The sequence below is a fragment of the Lycium barbarum genome, chromosome 10, assembly GCF_019175385.1.
Source record: "Lycium barbarum isolate Lr01 chromosome 10, ASM1917538v2, whole genome shotgun sequence".
Lineage (NCBI taxonomy): Eukaryota > Viridiplantae > Streptophyta > Magnoliopsida > Solanales > Solanaceae > Lycium > Lycium barbarum.
In genome coordinates, this window is record NC_083346.1 from 695955 (window position 1) to 714617 (window position 18663).

Genomic DNA, 18663 nt, shown 5'->3' on the forward strand with positions numbered 1-18663 from the left:
TGTATTAGATTAACTCAATATTTTATGATTAAAATTTATATATTTGAAAACTACATGAAAGTACTATATGTTACAACTTTTCTCATATCAATTTGGTGAAAAAATATGTAACACCCCGCATCTTGGAACTGAGTTTAAGCTCATATTATTAGAGTTCTAGTGGAAACATTGAAGGTTTGAACGTTTTGCGAAAATGGTTAATAGGCCTAGTTCGGGCAGCAATAACTCCTTGATCGGTTTGGAATTTTGGAAGGTACTATCATTGAAGTTGTAGTACGTAGAAATACCTTTCTAACAATATAAGGACCAAGCCAATCAGAGATCGGAGCAAGGAGATATGATCGTCTCAATATGGCTAATAGTAAGGCACTTGAAATCCTATAGAATCGGCTAAGTTTTCGATACGTCTGCCTTCCAGTCAAATTTCATGTAAATCCGTTGGGAATTTGAGAAAACTTCCTTGATGAAAGTTGTATCCCTTTGAAATAGCTTTCCAACGGTATCTTACGGGGGTCAAACGGACATCTGTGCAAAGAGTTATGCCCATTTTACTGAAGCCTGTTCGCTGGAAATTCTGCCAGCGTAACGATGACGTTACGGACCGTAACACGTGTTACGAGCCGTAACAGTGGACCGTAACGTCCCGAAAATTTCCAGAACCTCACTGGAAATTTTCACCAAGGTACGGTACCAAGTTACGGTCCTTACCTCGTGTTACGGGACCGTAACAGTGACCGTATCTTGGTCCGTATGTACGTTTCGGGTCACCTGACTTCGGGAGGCCATAACCCTATCATAACTTGGGAATTTGGGAAAACTCAAAGAACGAAAGTTGTAGATAATTGAAATACCTTTCCAACCATAGGTTGTGGGTTCACAGGAGACATCGGGATAGGGAGATATGGACGTTTTAAGACAGAAAGGTCCCAACCCATTTTCAAGTTGGGTCAACCCATTTCCCCTTAGTATATAAGGGAAATGTAACCCTAGAAGCCCCATTTTTTCCCACAACTTCAGATTTTAGAGAGAGGAAGTGAGAGAAAAGGGAAATTAGAGAGATAAAGTAGAAAATCAACCAAGTTTAAGGCCCCGAATCCCGAAGCTCGTGAAGGATAAAGTGTAGTACAAGTTGTTGCCGTCATTCTAAGCTAAGGATCGAACTTGGGGGTGTTGATTTCGTGGTGACTACTCTTGAAAGGTAATGTTTCTAATCCCTAATCATTTATGGTTGTGAATTGATGAATTCTTGGGAGAATAATAATTGGGTTTGAAGAAGAGAATTATATGAACTATGCTAGAGTTGTTGGATTGTTGACTTGGGATTGTTGTATTCATATGGTTGATGAAGAATGATGTTAATTACATCTAATTGAGATTGTAGAATTAGCTAGGAGTAATAGAATGGGGATTGGGTGAAGAAAACACCATTAATGAGGGTTATAGAGCTTCATGCCCACTAAGTGTTTGATAAAATGCTTAGATGAACAAAACATGGATATTGTTGCTAATATAGAATCCCTATGGCTTGTATTGCTATAGATTGAAGTTGAAGGGATTGAAGGACATTGTGATACGCTCAAAAGCGGGAAGTTAAGGTATGTAGAACTTCCATCCACATGTGGGAACCTCTACGTTCTTCCCCATGATCCGTTTCGTAAAATCTATGAAGTTCAAATCCTAGGGCATTAAACCCAACATATTGGTAGCCCGTAATTATGTATGTATGTACATGAATCCCGTATATATGTTCATTATTGTATTCCTAACCTTCCATTACGGACATTAGGAATCCTAGCTTAATCCATGAATCATGAATTTTTCCTCATGTGTTCTCATTATGTTCATATGAAACTGCATGAGTTATTTTGCAAGTTATAAACATGTTTTCAAGTCAACTACAAATATATGATTATGAACTATTGTATTACTCATAAATCAAGAACATGTTTACAAGCTATTTCATGAAACCATGTTTACAAGTTATTTCGTGAAATCATGATTTCAAGAAAAGTACAAGTTAATTCACGAAAGTCATGGGCTTCTTAGCCAACCATATTATTTTCATGTTCGGGAGTTGTATTAATACCGAGAAGGCTCAGATAGCCTGAAACTACGTATGCCAACGTAGGATAAGGATCGCTCCGCCCAAATAGGACGATTCCTTCATATTTTCCCCATTGAGGGATTTTGGATCCATTCATGTCATGTTCATGTCTCGTACCCCGGCAAGGTACGAGATGGCTAAGCTGATCGGGCAGAGATCAGATTCCACGTTTCTCCCCGTGGTGGTTCATGTCGGTATTATAGACTATTACAGATTATCTCATGCTTACAGTACTCATGATTATGTTCAGTTCCAGTACTCAGTTTCAGTTTCAATTTCATGTTTATGTACTCATGCTCATGCTCATGTTCATGTCCAGGTTTTTTTTCAGTTTCAGTTCTTATCATGCTATTTCATGTCCCATGTTATTTCATTCAGTTGTTTTACATACCAGTACATTCAATGTGCTGACGTCCCATTTTTATTGCCCGGGGGCCTGCATTTCACGATGCAGGTACTGATATACAAGACGACACATCTGCTCAGTAGGACAACATTCGTATCAGCTTATTGGTGAGCCCCATCTCATTCGGGGTTTAGTCAACTTTTATCTTATGATTAATTATGCATCTAAAGGTATGCTGGGGGCCTTGTCCCAGTAAGCATGTTTTCCAGTCAGACTCATGATAGAGGTTTCATAGACTAGACAAGTCAGTTATGTTATGTCAGACATTCGGAGTCGTATAGCCATTTTGGCTCACTCATGTTTAAACAAGTATTGTATTAAGTATTATGACTTACCATATTTTATAAAGGCTCATCATGCATTCACATTATAATTCCGCTCATGTATGCCTCATGATAGTTCAGCAAGCCATGTGGTTCGCTCGGTCACATGCAGTCAGGCACCGAGTGCCGTGTTACGTCCAGGCCATGGTTCGGGGCGTGACAAAATACATCTCAAAATGTTGGTCAAAGTTCATGCAGTTTGAATCTCGGCAAGCGAAAAGTATCACATAAATTGAAACAGAGGAAGTATTACAAACAATTAGTATTAGACTCGTCATAGATTTTGCTAGGATTCTTTCTTCATTTATTTGGGTTGTGACTTGTGACTGACTTTTTAATTTTTGAATTTTTAATTTTTGAATTTTTGAGTTATGAAGTGCGTACGAATTTAAAGGTTCCACTACCAACAAAACATCTATGTTGCAGCCTTGTTCGACAAAAAAGGCATTATTGCTACAACTAGGGGCGGAGCTACACTATAACAAGGGTGTTCAGCCGAACACCCTTCACCGAAAAATTACGTTGGGTATATAGGTAAAATTCTGTAATATGTAGTTATACACTATGGGGTCATCTGGTAGATAGTCGAAATTATCCCGGGATTATAATCTCGGGACTAATTTATCCCATCTATTGGGATTATTTTATACCATCTAAAAGATGGTATAAAATAATCCCAGTATAAGTGGGATAAGAAGGTATAAGCTGGGATATCCCAGCACTAATTTTTGTACCATATTTGGTACAAGGTATAAATTTATCCCAGGATAAATTTATACCGTCTACCAAACATGGTATAAAAATTACTGCTGGGATATCCCAGCTTATACCTTCTACCAAACGACCCCTAAGTGATGAAGACCCTTGAAACAATTGTAAGCTGCAGCTCGACGGTGAGGGGTGTTCAAAATGAGGCTTGGGCCGCGAGTTCGATTCCCTGCTTCAACAGTTGTGTTAGTCACTATCATCATTATCTCTTAGGTCGTGTTAGAGTTGCGCATTATATTTTTTCCCACATAATTAATTTTTTTGTTCTCCCTTTTAATGCATTTGTTTGTGTAGCTCCCCCAAAATTCTCGAGAATTAAGTATATATAAACTTAGAGTTAATTAATCTTGATTCATTCCATTAATCCGAGTTCTAGCTTTGCACATCACACACAATATCTTGATCAAAACACAAAAGTTAACACAAGAGGGGAATAAAATGCATTTAAGGGTGTGGCCAACGGTCAACGAAGTAGATGAAAATCTTGGAGATTATAGTTTAAATTTCAGCAGAGATAAAAAATGTGAAGTGATGTCTGCCAAAACCTTGACGATCAACAGAGTTATTCAGGGACGAATCTAGATAATTGTATGGGGGTTCCTGGGAACACCCCATACATTCGTGCGGATCCGGTATTTATATTGAAAAATTCAGTAAATATATAAGAACACAATATGGGAACTCATTAACAAAGTGTGTTGTTGGTGTAAGTGCAGAGAAAGGACCCTTTAAGCTTTCTTTCTTCTTGGTTTGGGGTTCGAATCCCTTTGGTCTCCATATATAGTAGGCCTTTGTTTTTGGCTCTTTTTATTTTTTAATTTGAGATGGGTGGAAAATCCCAAACTTCAAATCTTGGATCCGCCTTTGGAGTTATTCAATATTTGTATGTAAAAGAGCATATATCAAGTAAAATAGTCGATGTGCCCAAAAGTTAGCTTAGACTGGTTGTGGTGTGAAGGAGGGATAAATGGATCATATTCTATGTTATACGAACTCTTAAAGAATAATGCCGTGCTCATATCAGATTCTCCAAAAATTAATATTGTATATGGATGATCGGGCAGACGTGCATCCATATTTTTTAAAAGTCTGAGCAACGTAACTTGTATTAATACACATGTGAAGTGTCTCCAGTTTGGTTGTCGGTACTGAACTATCAACCTCAAAATTTTCTTTTTGACTATTTTATTCTGCGATTCTTAAGTATTTTGCTAAAACAACCTACACATCACATGTTGCACCATTACCACTAAGACCAAAGCCTTGAAAGCAAATATTTTTCTGATAAAAAGAAATTCCTGAGACCAATGGCCCACAATTTGAAGCTCGGTGGATAATGAGTCTATCCTTCTACCTTTTTCCACTTAGAGGCTTTTGTCTATGGTGTGGTTCGAGCCCGATCTTGGAGGGAAACATTCAAATCATGAGAAAACATGCCAATGCATAAATGTCAAGTTCTATTACAGGGAAAAAGAAAGTGGGAGAAGTGGTTGAGAAAGTCACACGAATATAACAAAGTCACTAAAGTCAAGGGAGAAAAGTAGCTAAAGAACCTAACCTTGACAAACTTTGGTTTTAAGGTAAGTAAAAGGAAGACATATCATAATTGAGAAAATGGAAGAAAAAAATAAGGAATTTGATGAACGAAAATCTCTAGATTCCTGAAAAGATTACTTCACAGTTTTACAACATTCAAAAAGCACACTTATGCATATGAAACTTGATTGAGAGGAGGGCACAAAAGAGAGCTTTTGATCACACAATCAATTGTAGCAGGTTGTTTTCTCTTTTCTCCCTCCTTTTTTCTCTTCTATAAAACTAGCAGGAAAAAAAGACTTAGATAATTACGAAGAATGGAAACAAGAATTAGTATGGAAGCAACGATTCATGTCATGGCGTCTTCGTTCATTTTTCCTGCCATTCTCTTGATTTCAAATGTATAGTTGATCTCCAGATAGCACTTATTATCATCATCAAGAAACTGCAGACAAAGCAAACAACAAGAAAAAGGACTTAATTTGGTATGCTTAGAAACTCCGTTCACTTTCTCACTAAAGCGTGAACGAAAAAGTTAATCAAGAGAAAATCATAGCTATTATTTAGATGTTCCACTCGTTTCAGAATACTCATACAGTCTAACAAACTAATAAGCACTTTTTAGCTATGTCTTATCTACTAGGACCAAAAGGATATAAATTTGAAATCGTCCATAAACATATAAATTCCAGCTAGAGTGATTGCTTCAATGCAACTATTGGGTACAAAAACTCTACCAATCTAATAATTTTGCTTCATTTAGTATTTTAACTAGATGGCCTATGCCTGTGCACAACATAGGATTCAAATTAGGATTGAAGGCCAGTAGGTAGTCTTGCTTATTCTTTCGCACTAGTAGTCGTAGTTTTGCTCTATCATTTATTGTTCTTTGATTTCTACTTATAATTGTTAGGTCTTGTACTTCGACTATCTTATTTATCTATGATAGCTACCGTTCTTTTCTTTCGAGACTATTTTATCATGACTTTCTCGCTTTTGTTATTTTTTCATTTTCATACTGCTTTGATATGCTTGTCTTTATCTAACCTCTTCTTGTCATGCTTTCTGTAACACCTCGTAGCTTCGGGCGAAAGTTTGACTCATAAGATGGTAATATAATGGAACCAATATGAGGGTTATAGGAAGTGTTTTGAAAACCAATTAAGTCATAAGAAATGTCTTTGGGCAAAGAAAAGTTGGAAGCCACTCTACGGGGCATGTTTGCAAGTGAGTTTATAGAAGGTCTTACTTCCAACGACCATAAACCCTCTATTAATTTGGAATTTGGGAAAACTTCCTTGATTAAAGTTGTATACCTTTGAAATAGGTTTCCAACGGTATATTATGGGTCTTGAACGGAGCTTCGTACAAAGAGTTATGCCTATTTTACCGAACGCTGTGCAGAACCGACACCTGCTGCTTGTGAGGGCGCGTGCGATGGCCCCGCGCCGCACGCCGATCGCACAAAAACCCCTACTCTGACTAATGATCTGAGTATGGTCGTGCGCTGCATGTGCGTCGCGCGACCATCACATAACAGGGTCAGTTTCGGGTCAAAAGTCGGGTTTACGCGTTTTAAGCTATATTTAGGACTTGGGGTTTATTTCCCCAGCCCCCATTCACGAAAATTCTCTCTAAACTCATAGAGAACAAGTCCCAAACCTCAAGATCTTCCAAGGTAAGTTTTTATCATGATTCTAGGTTGAATTTAAATCCCTAATCCCTTTCTAACTTGAGTAAACTCTTCTAATCCATAGAGTTAGGATTGGAACATTATTGTTGGATGTGGAAACCCTAGAACCCGAATTCAAGAGGATTGGACTTCAAAAAGGTAATGTTTCTACTCTCTAAACATTTATAGTTGTGAATTGATGAGTTCTTGGGAGAATAGTAAATGGGTTTGATAAAGAGGATTATATGAACTATGCTAGAGTTTTGGATTGTTGACTTGGGATTGTTGTATTCATGTGGGTGATGAAGAATGATGTTAATTACACCTAATTGAGATTGTAGAATCAGCTAGAAGAAATAGAGTGGGGATTGGGTGAAGAAAACACCATTAATGAAGGTTGTGGAGCTTCATGCCCACTAAGTGTTTGATAAAATGCTTAGATGACCAAAGCATGAATATTATTGCTAATATAGAATCCCTTTGACTTGTATTGATATAGATCAAAGTTGAAAGGGTTGACGAACATTGTATTACGCTCAAAGGCTGGAATTAAGGTATGTGAGGCTAACTATCTACGTTAGGGAATGTTCATGATTCTCCCTACGCCTCATTCTTCATACTTGTCAGTAATTTGACTCAGAATACAGTTTAGCCCTAGTTTTATGATATGTTGTAGAACTGTTATCTTCTAGGGTTGCAGTTACAAAATTCGTTCATGGTTATCAATTTGAATATCATGAACTCAGCACGTGATCTTTATAGACTTATGTATTGTTACCACATGAGTCTCAGTCTAGAAATTCAGTATGCTCAGAAACAGTCAGTGTTTTCAATTCAGTCCAGCATGTCTATTTCAATTAAGCATTGTTCATTGTTGTTATGGTCTCAGTCCTTATTAATTAACCATAATTATACATATGTGATTTTGCCCGAGGGCACAGTACAGTCTTGTGTATACGTATACATGGCCGAGGCCATTGACTGACGCACTACTAGGCCGAGGCCATAGTGTGCATTTATTATTGGGCCGAGGCCCCACATATACAAACACAGATAATACAGATGATTCAGATACAGAGCAGGGAGTATTCATATCTCTACTTCCTTGCTATTACAGTTACAATTATCAGCTTCAGTTTCAGTTTCAGTATTTTATTGCTTCAGTTGCTTTACATACCAGTACAATTCAAATGTGCTGATGTCCCTTTTTATTGCTTAGGGGCCTGCATCTCGCGATGCAGGCAACGATATACAAGTTGACGACTCAGCCCTTTAGGAGTGCGCGTATCAGCTACTGGTGAGCCCCAAATTCCTTCGGGGCGTTGTCAGCTATCTAGTTAATTCAGTTTATAGACAGCTTTATTATTCAGTACTCTTAGAGGCTTCATAGACACAGTTCAGACAGTCAGATATTTATTATGTTAGCCTTGTTGGCAGTCGTTCAGTTGGTTGGTTTAGTCATGTTGGCTACTTTCAGATATGTTCAGATTGTCTAAGTATTTTCGCATCATGATATTTCAGTGAGACTTTTAGTTAATCAGCATGTGCTAGTTTTATTTTATAAATTAGTTATGTTTTGGTATCACATGTTGATTCAGCCAGCCAGTTGATTCGCTCGGTCACATGCAGTCAGGCACCGGGTGCCGTGTTACGTCCAGGCCCAGGTTCGGGGCGTGACACTTTCTCTTGAACCGAGGGTCTTTCGGAAACAACCTCCCTACCTTCCAAGGTTAGGGTAAGGTCTGCGCACACTTTACCCTCCCCAGACTTCACATTGTGAAATTCCACTGGATAATGTTGTTGTGGTTATAAAATTTCCAAATTCGGAGAAGTGCTCCAAACCTGTTTTCAACTCCATCTTCATAAATTCCAAATAAAGTGCTCTTTTCTCTCCTTTGCAAAAAGTATAACCAAACACAGTGTCATCTTCAACTCCAACTCATAAATTTCAAAATTCAAATAAAGTGAAAATGTTTGGAATCTATGGCCAAACACCTACTAAGACTCGGCAGATTCAATGCATTGATAAGATTGCAAATTCACTCGTAACTAAGCGGTGCATAAGACTAGAAGCAGTCATAATTCAGTTTCTGCCATTTGTAAGATGTTAGTACTTTGTTGAATGGTAGATAAAGAATATGTTAAGACCATTAAAGAGAAAAAGGAAAAAAAATCACCTTTGTCCTTGCCGAGTAAGATCCTCTAGCAACAATGCCTGAAGGGGTGGTGTGTTCCGGCATTTGTGTGTATAAGGGCTCCAATTGAGGACTAAACGCCCCTATCATCTGTTTCGTGCTGTCCACTGAAATAATGTTCGTGAAATGGGAAAACATTAGCATCAAAATGACATATTCATATAGAGGTGGAAATGTGAAGGAACGGCATAGTACCTTTAATACCGGTTTTCCAAACCGTGTTCATGTATTTAAGACAAGTCGCTATGTTATTGCTGACTTGGAATGTAAATTTTAGGCTGTATTTGCTCCCTTCTTTCAGGACAAACCATGGGCTCTTGGGATTTCCATCCTTGGGGATAGGGAGAACAATGGCAGATCTACCGGGGGACTTAATTATAAGGCTCAAAATCTTGACTTCTGGATCCAGGGATTCTACATTATACATCAATCACGAAAAGTGTCAACATTCATATCAAATCATTGGTTTTCATCGCAGAAACAGAAATGCTTTAAAAATGTATTTAAAAGGTCATCAAGATTCTACAACCACAAAATCCTAGTTAGAAGTTCCATATTGTGATACGGAAAATTGAATACACCAAGAGGTCGTTTGGTTGCTGGTTAGAAAGTGAATTATTCATGTATTAAAACCAGCATCCCGCCTACGACAGCAAGGGATTTGCCTTCTGGGTCGAGCTCGTCGCACGAGACTTGCCTAGTGCGAGTTATCTCTCCTGTGTGGTTTGCGAGCTATTGCACAGGAGCTGGATTTACCCTGTGCGCACCCAAAGGGTAGCGGCTGCGAGTTCCCATGTCATTCAAAAAAAAAAAATACAGCATAACTAGTACCATGTTTGGTAGCCTTTTAGTTCCTATGTATAAAATTCAGTACACCAAGTACGGTGTTTGATTATCAGCTTACAATCACACATAACTAATACATGTAGAAATTATGAGGGAATCACTTTTTTTTTTATGCAAGGTAGAAGATAGAATAACTAAACCCTACATAGCTGATCATTACATCACTAATACCTGCATAACTCTAACTAGCAGCCAAACGACCCCTAATTCAGGAATTCGAATAAAGAAAATTTTGGAGTTCCTCACCTTAGCATATCTTAAAAATGAAAGCAACACAAAAGAAGCTGGTCACACATCATAACTTAAATAAAATGACTTACGACACAAATAACTAGACTTCGGTACGATGACCTCAAGAATTTCGAAAATTTTGGAGTTCCTCACCTTAGCTTATCTTAAAAATGAAAGCAACACAGAAGAAGCTGTTCACTCATCATAACTTAAATAAAATGACTTATGACACAAATAACTAGACTTAGGTATGATGACCTCGAGAATTGTACTAACATCACACGAATAATCAGTTCATATCAGGTGGTCTATTAGTAGTTTTTCTATGCTTTACCGCTGATGTTAGTCAAGAAGAAAATAGTTGAAATGAAAGGAAAATGGTGTTCTTAGAGAAGATTCTACCAAACTGTTTACGAACTGATCAGTCCAATTGAAAAGCTCAGATGATGCAAAACAGAACCTATAAGGTGGTTTATTCAATCTGAAGCAAATTTCTATTTAAGATCCCACCATAAGCAAGAACCAACTGATCAATCCAATGAACGAGGATCCAAGATACTTTTTCCTTGTCTTCTTTTTTTAAGATGCATTTGGAAACTTCATATAGGAATGGTCCAATTTATTGGCGAACTCTATATTTCAAATTAAACGCTGAGTAAGAACTTGCACACATATCATGAGAAAGAAAACTTGGGCTTTGGTTTCTTCAGAAACAAAGAGTGATGTTACAGATATCCAAAAGTCCACACAACATTTCAAAATGTAGTCTGAAAATTACCATAGAATTTGCAGATAATTATTTAGCATGTATTCAGCAAACTAAAAGCAGTAATTGCAGGGAGAAAAGAGGATTATTACTGGAGGCAAGAACAGCAAAGAGATTTCAAATTTTATGAGCTTATTATAGGAACATGATGAAAAATTCCCAAAGGTGGAAATTTGATTAATCTTCATTGCTAAATTGAATTCAATTAATTCAATATTTTAAAACTAAAATTTAGATATTCGAAAATTATACGAAAAATACTATAACTCGTAATTCTCCGCATATCAATATAGTGAAAAAATACATTTTAAAATATTGGTCAAAGCTGATGTAGTTTGAATCTCGAGAAGCAAACGGGCGTATATGCAGAATACTCTTTCCTCTAAAAGATGAGGAATCTTGCAACAGTAAAGTTATCTCCGTGTGACATATAGGTCACGGGTGCGACCCGTGGAATCAGGCATTGAACAAGGCTTCCTATTTTACCCTTTCCTCAAAAACCAAAATCAGAAATTCAAAAAAGCTAAAGGAGCAAATCTTGAAACAAAAACAATTAATATTACCTCCAACAGCGTTAATATCTAGAACCTGCTCCTTCCGCCTTCTCAAACTCTCATCATCCTAAAAACAAACATCAAATCAAGTCAGAATAAACATTTATAAGGAAAAAAGATACTCCTAGCATTTTTATAAAACGTTTCAAGAAAAAAAAAAAAAAAAAAAGGGAAGAATCCAAACAAACAACACATTCAAAGAAACATTGAAGAAGGAAGAAAGATGCAAACCCTTTTTATCTTTTCAAGAAAAAAAAAAGGAAAAGAATCATGATTTTTTATTTTTTTTTTGGTTTCTCATCTAGTGTTCGGTACCTATATTGCGTTCCGACTAAATCCAGATTCACACCACGAAAGTTCCACATTGAGGTAAAGCACCCTCTAACAAAGGTGACTCTATAACCAGCAACATTAAATCAAATCAAAACAAACAACAACAACAAAATAAACGCTAAAAACGAATAAAAACGGATGAATCAAAACAAACAGCACATACAAAGAAAACATTAACAATGAAGAAATATGCATTTTTTTCATCTTTTCAAAAGAACAAAAAGGAGAGAAACCATAAAATATTTTCTTTCTTGATTTCCAACCATTATCTCGCGCATTGGTGCCCGACTAAATTAACTCGAACTCGAGACATGTTAAAAGGAAGCACAAGCACACACCTTATCCTTTTCAAATTGTTCTTTTAGGGTACATAGAGGACCTAACTCAATCTTGTTATTAGCGTCATCATCATCCTTGTCTTGATGAGTTGTATATATTGAGCTTTCACTCATTTGTCTATTAACCTTATTCTCACCAGGTCCACCAAAAAGAAGGTGACAAAAATAAATCTGGTAATGCAACTGAGGAAGACAAGAATTTTTGACATACGTGCAGCTTAAGAACATCAAAAGCATTACCAGATTGAGGACAAAGATCATAACTTAAACTACACATCTTTTGTACTCATGATATCTCAAATGTCAACGCTCAGCAAAAAAGTAGTAGTACAAGGTAAATTTCCTTCTATTCAGATACTCCTTCCGTCCCAATATATGTGAAGGTATTTGACTGGGCACATAGTTTAAGAATGAAAGGATAACTTTTGAATTTAGTGGTCTAGAATAAGCTACAGGTATTTGTGTGGCTATAAAAAATGAGGTAAAATGGGAAGTTTTAAGTTAACTTGTTACTAATTATGGAAAGATGTCATTCTTTTTGGGACTGACTAAAAAGGAAAGAGTCACATAAATTGCGACATAGGAAGTACCATTTTTCTTCTGCTAGTCATCCCAGGAGGAGAGACACAGAAGAAGAGGAACAGATTGCACCTTTTAGGGAAGACTATATTTTGCAAAAACTACTTCACCACTCAAGTAGTCCAGTCAATAGAAGAGACATGGATAGAAAAGACAAACCTCAAAGCACCCACGAGATCCTCCTCCGATAAACTCTCGGATGAATTCTTTGCTTTAGGAAACAAAATAACAGGGATGCCTTGCTCCCTTGCATACTTAGCACCTCCACAATCTGCATTTCATTACAAAAGAATCTAAATGAAAAGATGAGTGACAACTAGGAGAAGACAATTGAATACGCATATCTTCAGGTATAAAATGGGCTAAATGTGAGATTTAGACAGTTCAAAAGCTTTAGTGTCATTCCTGAGTAATTCCTCAAAATATCAAACGCATATCTTCAGGTATAAAATGGGCTAAATGTGAGATTTAGAAAGTTCAAAAGCTTTAGTGTCATTCCTGAGTAATTCCTCAAAATATCAACTGTACCAAATGCAATAGGATACATAAGCACTTGAAAACCATGAGTAAGAGGTATGGTTCCACCAAATAACATTGGAGCAATCCACATATAAGCTCTCATAAAGCTATTCGAATTACAAAGGAAAATCATACTCCCTCCGTCCCAATTTATGTGATATAGTTTCACTAGGCACCAAGTTTTAAAAAGAAAGGAAGACTTTTGATACTTGTGGTCTAAAACAAGTCATAGATATTTGTGTAGCTGTAAATCATTTCATTAAGGGTAAAAGGAGAAGTTTTAGGATAAATTATTTCTAAATATAGAAATGTATCAATTTATTTTTTTTAGACTGACTAAAAAGGAGAGTGTATCACATAAATTGGGACAGAGGTTGTAATAGCATAAGGAAACTTTTATTGAAACAGAAATCTCTAAAATTTCAAAACACTTCCACCGAGAACCTATTAAGCTGATATTGTATCATCGAAACTTCTCATCATCAAAGAGGAAAGAGAGAGTTCGTCACCAACGTGATGTCAGTTTCAACACAGCATACATATTCATGAAGTCACACTAGCTTCAACATGCAAACTATTAGTAAACCTAAGAATAATAAATTTCAGGAAGAAAGAAACGAAAAATAGAATACAGATGAAGCCTGAAGTAAAAACTAAGAATAGAAATTTCATTCCTTGGCAAGTTAATCAAGAAAATTGCAATACAAATAGACTACATATACAAGTTCTCTCTACAGCTCGAAGCTTTGCTAAAATCTCAAATAGGAGGGGACCTAAAAGCCAACAATATATAATCTTGAAATACAATCATAACAACAATAACAACAGTTATGCCCAAGTCCAGAACAAGTTGAGTTCGGCTATATGGATCCGCATTGACTACGTTACTCAATCTAAATTCATCTCATGCCAACACAATGCATGATCTGTTAGTTAGGTGAATTTGACGAGTTGGAATAAAGGGATGGAAGATAAGTGGAGAATAAAAAGTTTTCCATTATATTCTAGATTAGTGAAACATAATTACCACTATATTTATCATCGATCGCATTGCCAAGGATTATATCTTCTTTTTTGGCAGCATTGTATTTACAAAAACTCGTCGAATGACTTGAACTTTGCATTTTTTCCGATAGAAGCAATGGATGATAATGAGATTTCCACCATAGAATACTAATGAGATTTTCAAAAAGTCAGAGACAATCAAAATAAATATCAATGAGTGATCTTGGAGTTCTAAACTTGTCCAAAAGTGCTATATTCAATCCACCTTCCTCAATTACATCAACTATTATAAAAATAGATAGATAAATAAATAAAGAAAGAAGGAAACATGAAGCTAGGAGTCTAATTCAGCAGTTGGTATGTCATAGCAGCTTCTGGAAAATGATTTTCTTGAGCCAAGGGTATAACCCCACTTGTGGGATTATACTTTTGTTGTTGTTGTTGGCATGTCATAGCGGCAAATAGGGCAATAATGGCTCCTGTCTAACCAGGTTGTAATGCAATCTCCATGAAACATATGTGAGCAAGGCATGCACACGATCCTTTCCCCCTCCTTCCCAAGTTGTGCATAACAGATGGGACAGTCATCATTCAAACATTGATCTTCATCAATCTCCATTCTCTCCGGCAACTGCATTATTGATGTCTTACTAGCAGGTACCATCCCCACATTCAAGCGCGACGACAATTCTTGTCGCCTCCCATCCAGAATACATTCGATTTTAAAAGTTAAACCAACGGACATCTCCAAGTTTTGGGTACCACGCTTGGTCAGAGCAGAGTCACGTACCCCACGTATCACACTATCGATGTTAACAGAAGTACTAAAAGTCGCACCGCCCCAGTTGTTGAGATTTCGTTTAATGATGCGGTAGAAAGGGGTGTAGGACAAGTATTCAGAATGGGATAGTTTGAGATGAAACGATTTGGTGTCAGTGTCATGAGATTCATCCATATATAGGAGTTCACTAGGGTGCTGAGGTGTTAAATACCAAACGTCCATGTGAGTAGTTAGGAGAAATTGAATGAATAAAGTGGGGTAATTACACCTCCTCCCAGTATTATTATTATCATCAGCATGTTCACATGTTCCCAATTGCTGTGGTACTTGTCGAATTTCGCAGCTTATTAGTTTTCCCCTGCAATGGACACCGTGCTCTTCAAAATTAGCAGCCTCCATGGAATAGTTTTCCCCTCTAGTCTTAGTCTTCTTCTTGTATTTATAGCTGATGAGATGAGAAGCAAATCCAACACCAACTCAAATTAGGATTTACAAATACAAGACCAACCCAAATTAGGATCGGTTAATTAAGAAAGACCCAAAATATATATTACTAAAAGGAAAACAAAACAAAAGTACTAGTAAATCTAAAACCTTTTTTCCCACTTAATAAGGAATTCTATCATAATAATGATTTACCCTAAAAACAATAATAAAAATAATGTGGGATCTGGGGACCTTACCCGAGAGGATATTTTAAATTGAAAACTTGTGGATTCAGCAAATTGGTGAAGGAAAACCATACAACTTCAAAAATTCTTTTTTGCTCCAGTTAGTCGTAACAAAAGAAGAAGAAAAGGATGAAACAACTTACTGATTTGCACAAAGGGAAATCTAAGTTACAAACCCGTATTTTCCAGTGGTGATAATATGATCAGGAGACTATGCTTTGTGTCTCGGATGAACTTTTGAGTGACATCGGGGAACAAGTTTCTAAAGGAAAAATGTTTTGAGACAATTTTTTAAACTAGTTATTATTTCTTTTTCTTTTCCTTTTTTTTTTTAAACAAAAAACTATAATCTATATATTTATATAAAAATAGGAGAGGTACAGCCAATTCGGGTTTACAAAAGATTAACAATGTATACCTGCCTGCAGCTAGAACACCAGCAAGAAAACGCGATGCTCTTGAAAGCAAGAAAAAATAAAAAGCCATCGGGCGAAGAAAGGGGATAAAGTTTTAGAGGAGGTAGAAAAAGTGATGATTATATGGCCTATTTTATTTAATGAGAATAGGGTAAAATTACTTCTTCTTTTTACCCCTGATCGAAACCAAAGCTTTTCTAATATATAGTAATGTAAAAGGGAAAAATGAAATAGGTATCTACTTAAGACTTTTTATTACAAAATATATAAACAGTTTTTCTTATTTACAAAACATAATGATATTTTACGAAACATGATGGATTTTCATATATTTTTCATCTTTTTATTTTCTTCAGAAAATAATTTTTTAAAAAAATATTTTAAAAAAATAAAATTATTGTGTATGAAAGTTGTATGAAATGTGTATGCGTGAGCGAAATTTTTAATATGGTTTTCATACACAAAATTGTGAGCGAAATCTTTAAGCCTTAAGCTAGATATATACATTCATACACAAAAATTTGAGCGATTATTTTAAGTTTTGAATATTGTATCAAAGTTGTATATAATGTTGTTGTAGTTGTATTATTTTATAGAAATCTAACATGAACTTTATGCACGAAAATGTCAGCGAAATTCTAAGCCTCGAGTGAGATACAAATTTCATACCGTGCTCATACACAAAATTTTGAGCGGACTATTTAAGCATTGAACGAGATATACACATTTCATACAATTTCATACCATTTTCATACACTAAATTTTGAGTGAATTTTTTAAACCTTGAGCGAGATATACACATTTCATACTACTTTCATACATAAATTTTTTAGCGATTTTTTTATTTTAAAAAATAGTTTAAAAAGTATTAAAAAAAAATTAAAAAAAGTATGTTCTGCATAGCGTTTGTAATGTTATGTTTTGTAAATAGAAAATTATCATCGTGTTTCGTAAATATTTCAACTTAATATGTATATATATACGTACTTTTCCCATTTTATCTAGGCATCACTGATCATTGGGTGAAGAAGCCACGCCACACTCAAGCTTCGGCGGAAACTCTATATATGTATGTATATAAATTATATAAGAAATAGTCTAAAAAATGGGGAAGCTTGGAAGCTGGTGAGTATTGTAGTGGTAACCTGTTTCTTAGAAGATGCAAAATGACATGCTTGGCAATGATATGCTTACCCCCTCCACATGGGACCCCCAACAAACCCCCCTCTATTATGGCTGTTGGATGGGTCGGATGGTGATTGATTGATTGGTGGTTAGTTGGTCTGCTAAGTATAATTGTTTTTGGGGCATGGCAGATTTCACTTAATCCAAGCTAGAAAGGTAGAGGCAAGAAAGAAGAAAAGATAGCAGTAGTGGAAGGGCTTATAGGCGTTGCGTGTATCCTAGTGCATCCGAAGATTCTCTTTAGCCTTCTTGGACCTAAGTGCTGGTCTTTATGTGATTTGAACCATATAGGGGTGAAAATACTGGACATTCTCTTTTACCTGGACCTCTTATCTTGACCCAGTGTGTACTCTTGTATTTTGGGCACCAACATTGTCCTGTTTTCTATTACATGTGGCCATTTTGTTGGATGGAGATAAATCCCTTACTACAGTTAAGGTTTTTCCTTTTTTTTCTTTCGCATGAAACACTATTAATTTGGTCAGTGGTGAACTTAACTTTTAGCGCCAGTACTGACTTTCAGGGTTAACATATAGATATCCTATCAAGAGAGCTTGACATGTGGATACTCAATGCAGGTATGTTCCACTATTTGATTACTTCAAGGAATTTTCTGACTCAGCATTCAGAGTTGTCGCGGATGATTATGTGACTTCTGACAGTGGTACTGGTATTGTTCATTGTGCTCCTGCCTTTGGTGAGGACGATTATCGTGTTTGTATTGAAAACTGCATAATCAATAAGGTTCGAAAACTTATGGAAATTCAAAGTATTTTTGCAATCAATCCTATCTGCCTGTAAAAGAAAACACGTTTCATTGTCTGTATATATGCTCTGGAACTTATATGCTTTATTATTAGCTTTTGGCCGTTTAGTACGCTCCTACAGGCTACAAGTGTCAGGACCTGCATGAGTTTATCACTTTTACTTTCCTATGCAATATCTGACTTGGCATCACCCTTTCTTCCTGGGAGAATGTACTGGAATAACGTCCCAGGGGCTTGTGATAATATTAGGAGCTCATTGTGCTTCTTTACTTCGACCTTTTGGTGGTCTCTCTTACCCCTTTCCATAACCACTTAGTAACTAGATTTTCATGGTTCTTTTGCCGACAGAAGTACATTGTGGATTGCAGCATATTTCTTGCTCTTCCTTTGCAAACTAAGTAGCATATTTTGTTACTGCAAGCGGCGGTTGATGATAACGGCCGCTTTACTGATAGAATTACCGACTTCAGAGATAAATATATTAAGGATGCAGATAATGATATCACTCAAGCAGTGAAGGCAAGAGACTCCAGAACATTTTTTTTTGTCACACTAGAATGTACACACCTTACGAACAGGGGGGTGAGATTTTGACAATATTTAATTGGCTGAAAACACCCATCAAAGTAAATATGGTTTACCATAAACTTTGTAGGTAGCTTGTTCTT

General features: G+C 36.4%; 2 protein-coding genes across 3 annotated transcripts; both read right to left on the minus strand.

The window, feature by feature from the left end:
* Nucleotides 1-8911: 8911 nt before the first annotated feature.
* LOC132615198 (rho GDP-dissociation inhibitor 1-like) lies at nt 8912-13261 on the minus strand. The gene is made up of 6 exons (XM_060329763.1): nt 13180-13261; nt 12811-12922; nt 12073-12289; nt 11411-11468; nt 9200-9418; nt 8912-9111 (listed from the first exon to the last, which is right to left on the minus strand). Exons 1-6 carry the CDS (start codon nt 13259-13261, stop codon nt 8960-8962), a joined length of 840 nt encoding a protein of 279 aa, XP_060185746.1. The 3' UTR covers nt 8912-8959.
* A 1143-nt stretch (nt 13262-14404) lies between these two features.
* LOC132614290 (uncharacterized) lies at nt 14405-15928 on the minus strand. Of its 2 annotated transcripts, none has more exons than XM_060328703.1 (2): nt 15640-15928; nt 14405-15401 (listed from the first exon to the last, which is right to left on the minus strand). In XM_060328703.1, the coding sequence occupies exon 2, from the start codon at nt 15353-15355 to the stop codon at nt 14597-14599; it is 759 nt and encodes a 252-aa protein (XP_060184686.1). In that variant the 5' UTR covers nt 15356-15401; nt 15640-15928; the 3' UTR covers nt 14405-14596. The 2 variants fall into 2 exon arrangements, with proteins under 2 accessions (XP_060184686.1, XP_060184685.1); XM_060328702.1 differs by having other exon boundaries at nt 15771-15927.
* Nucleotides 15929-18663: the final 2735 nt, after the last annotated feature.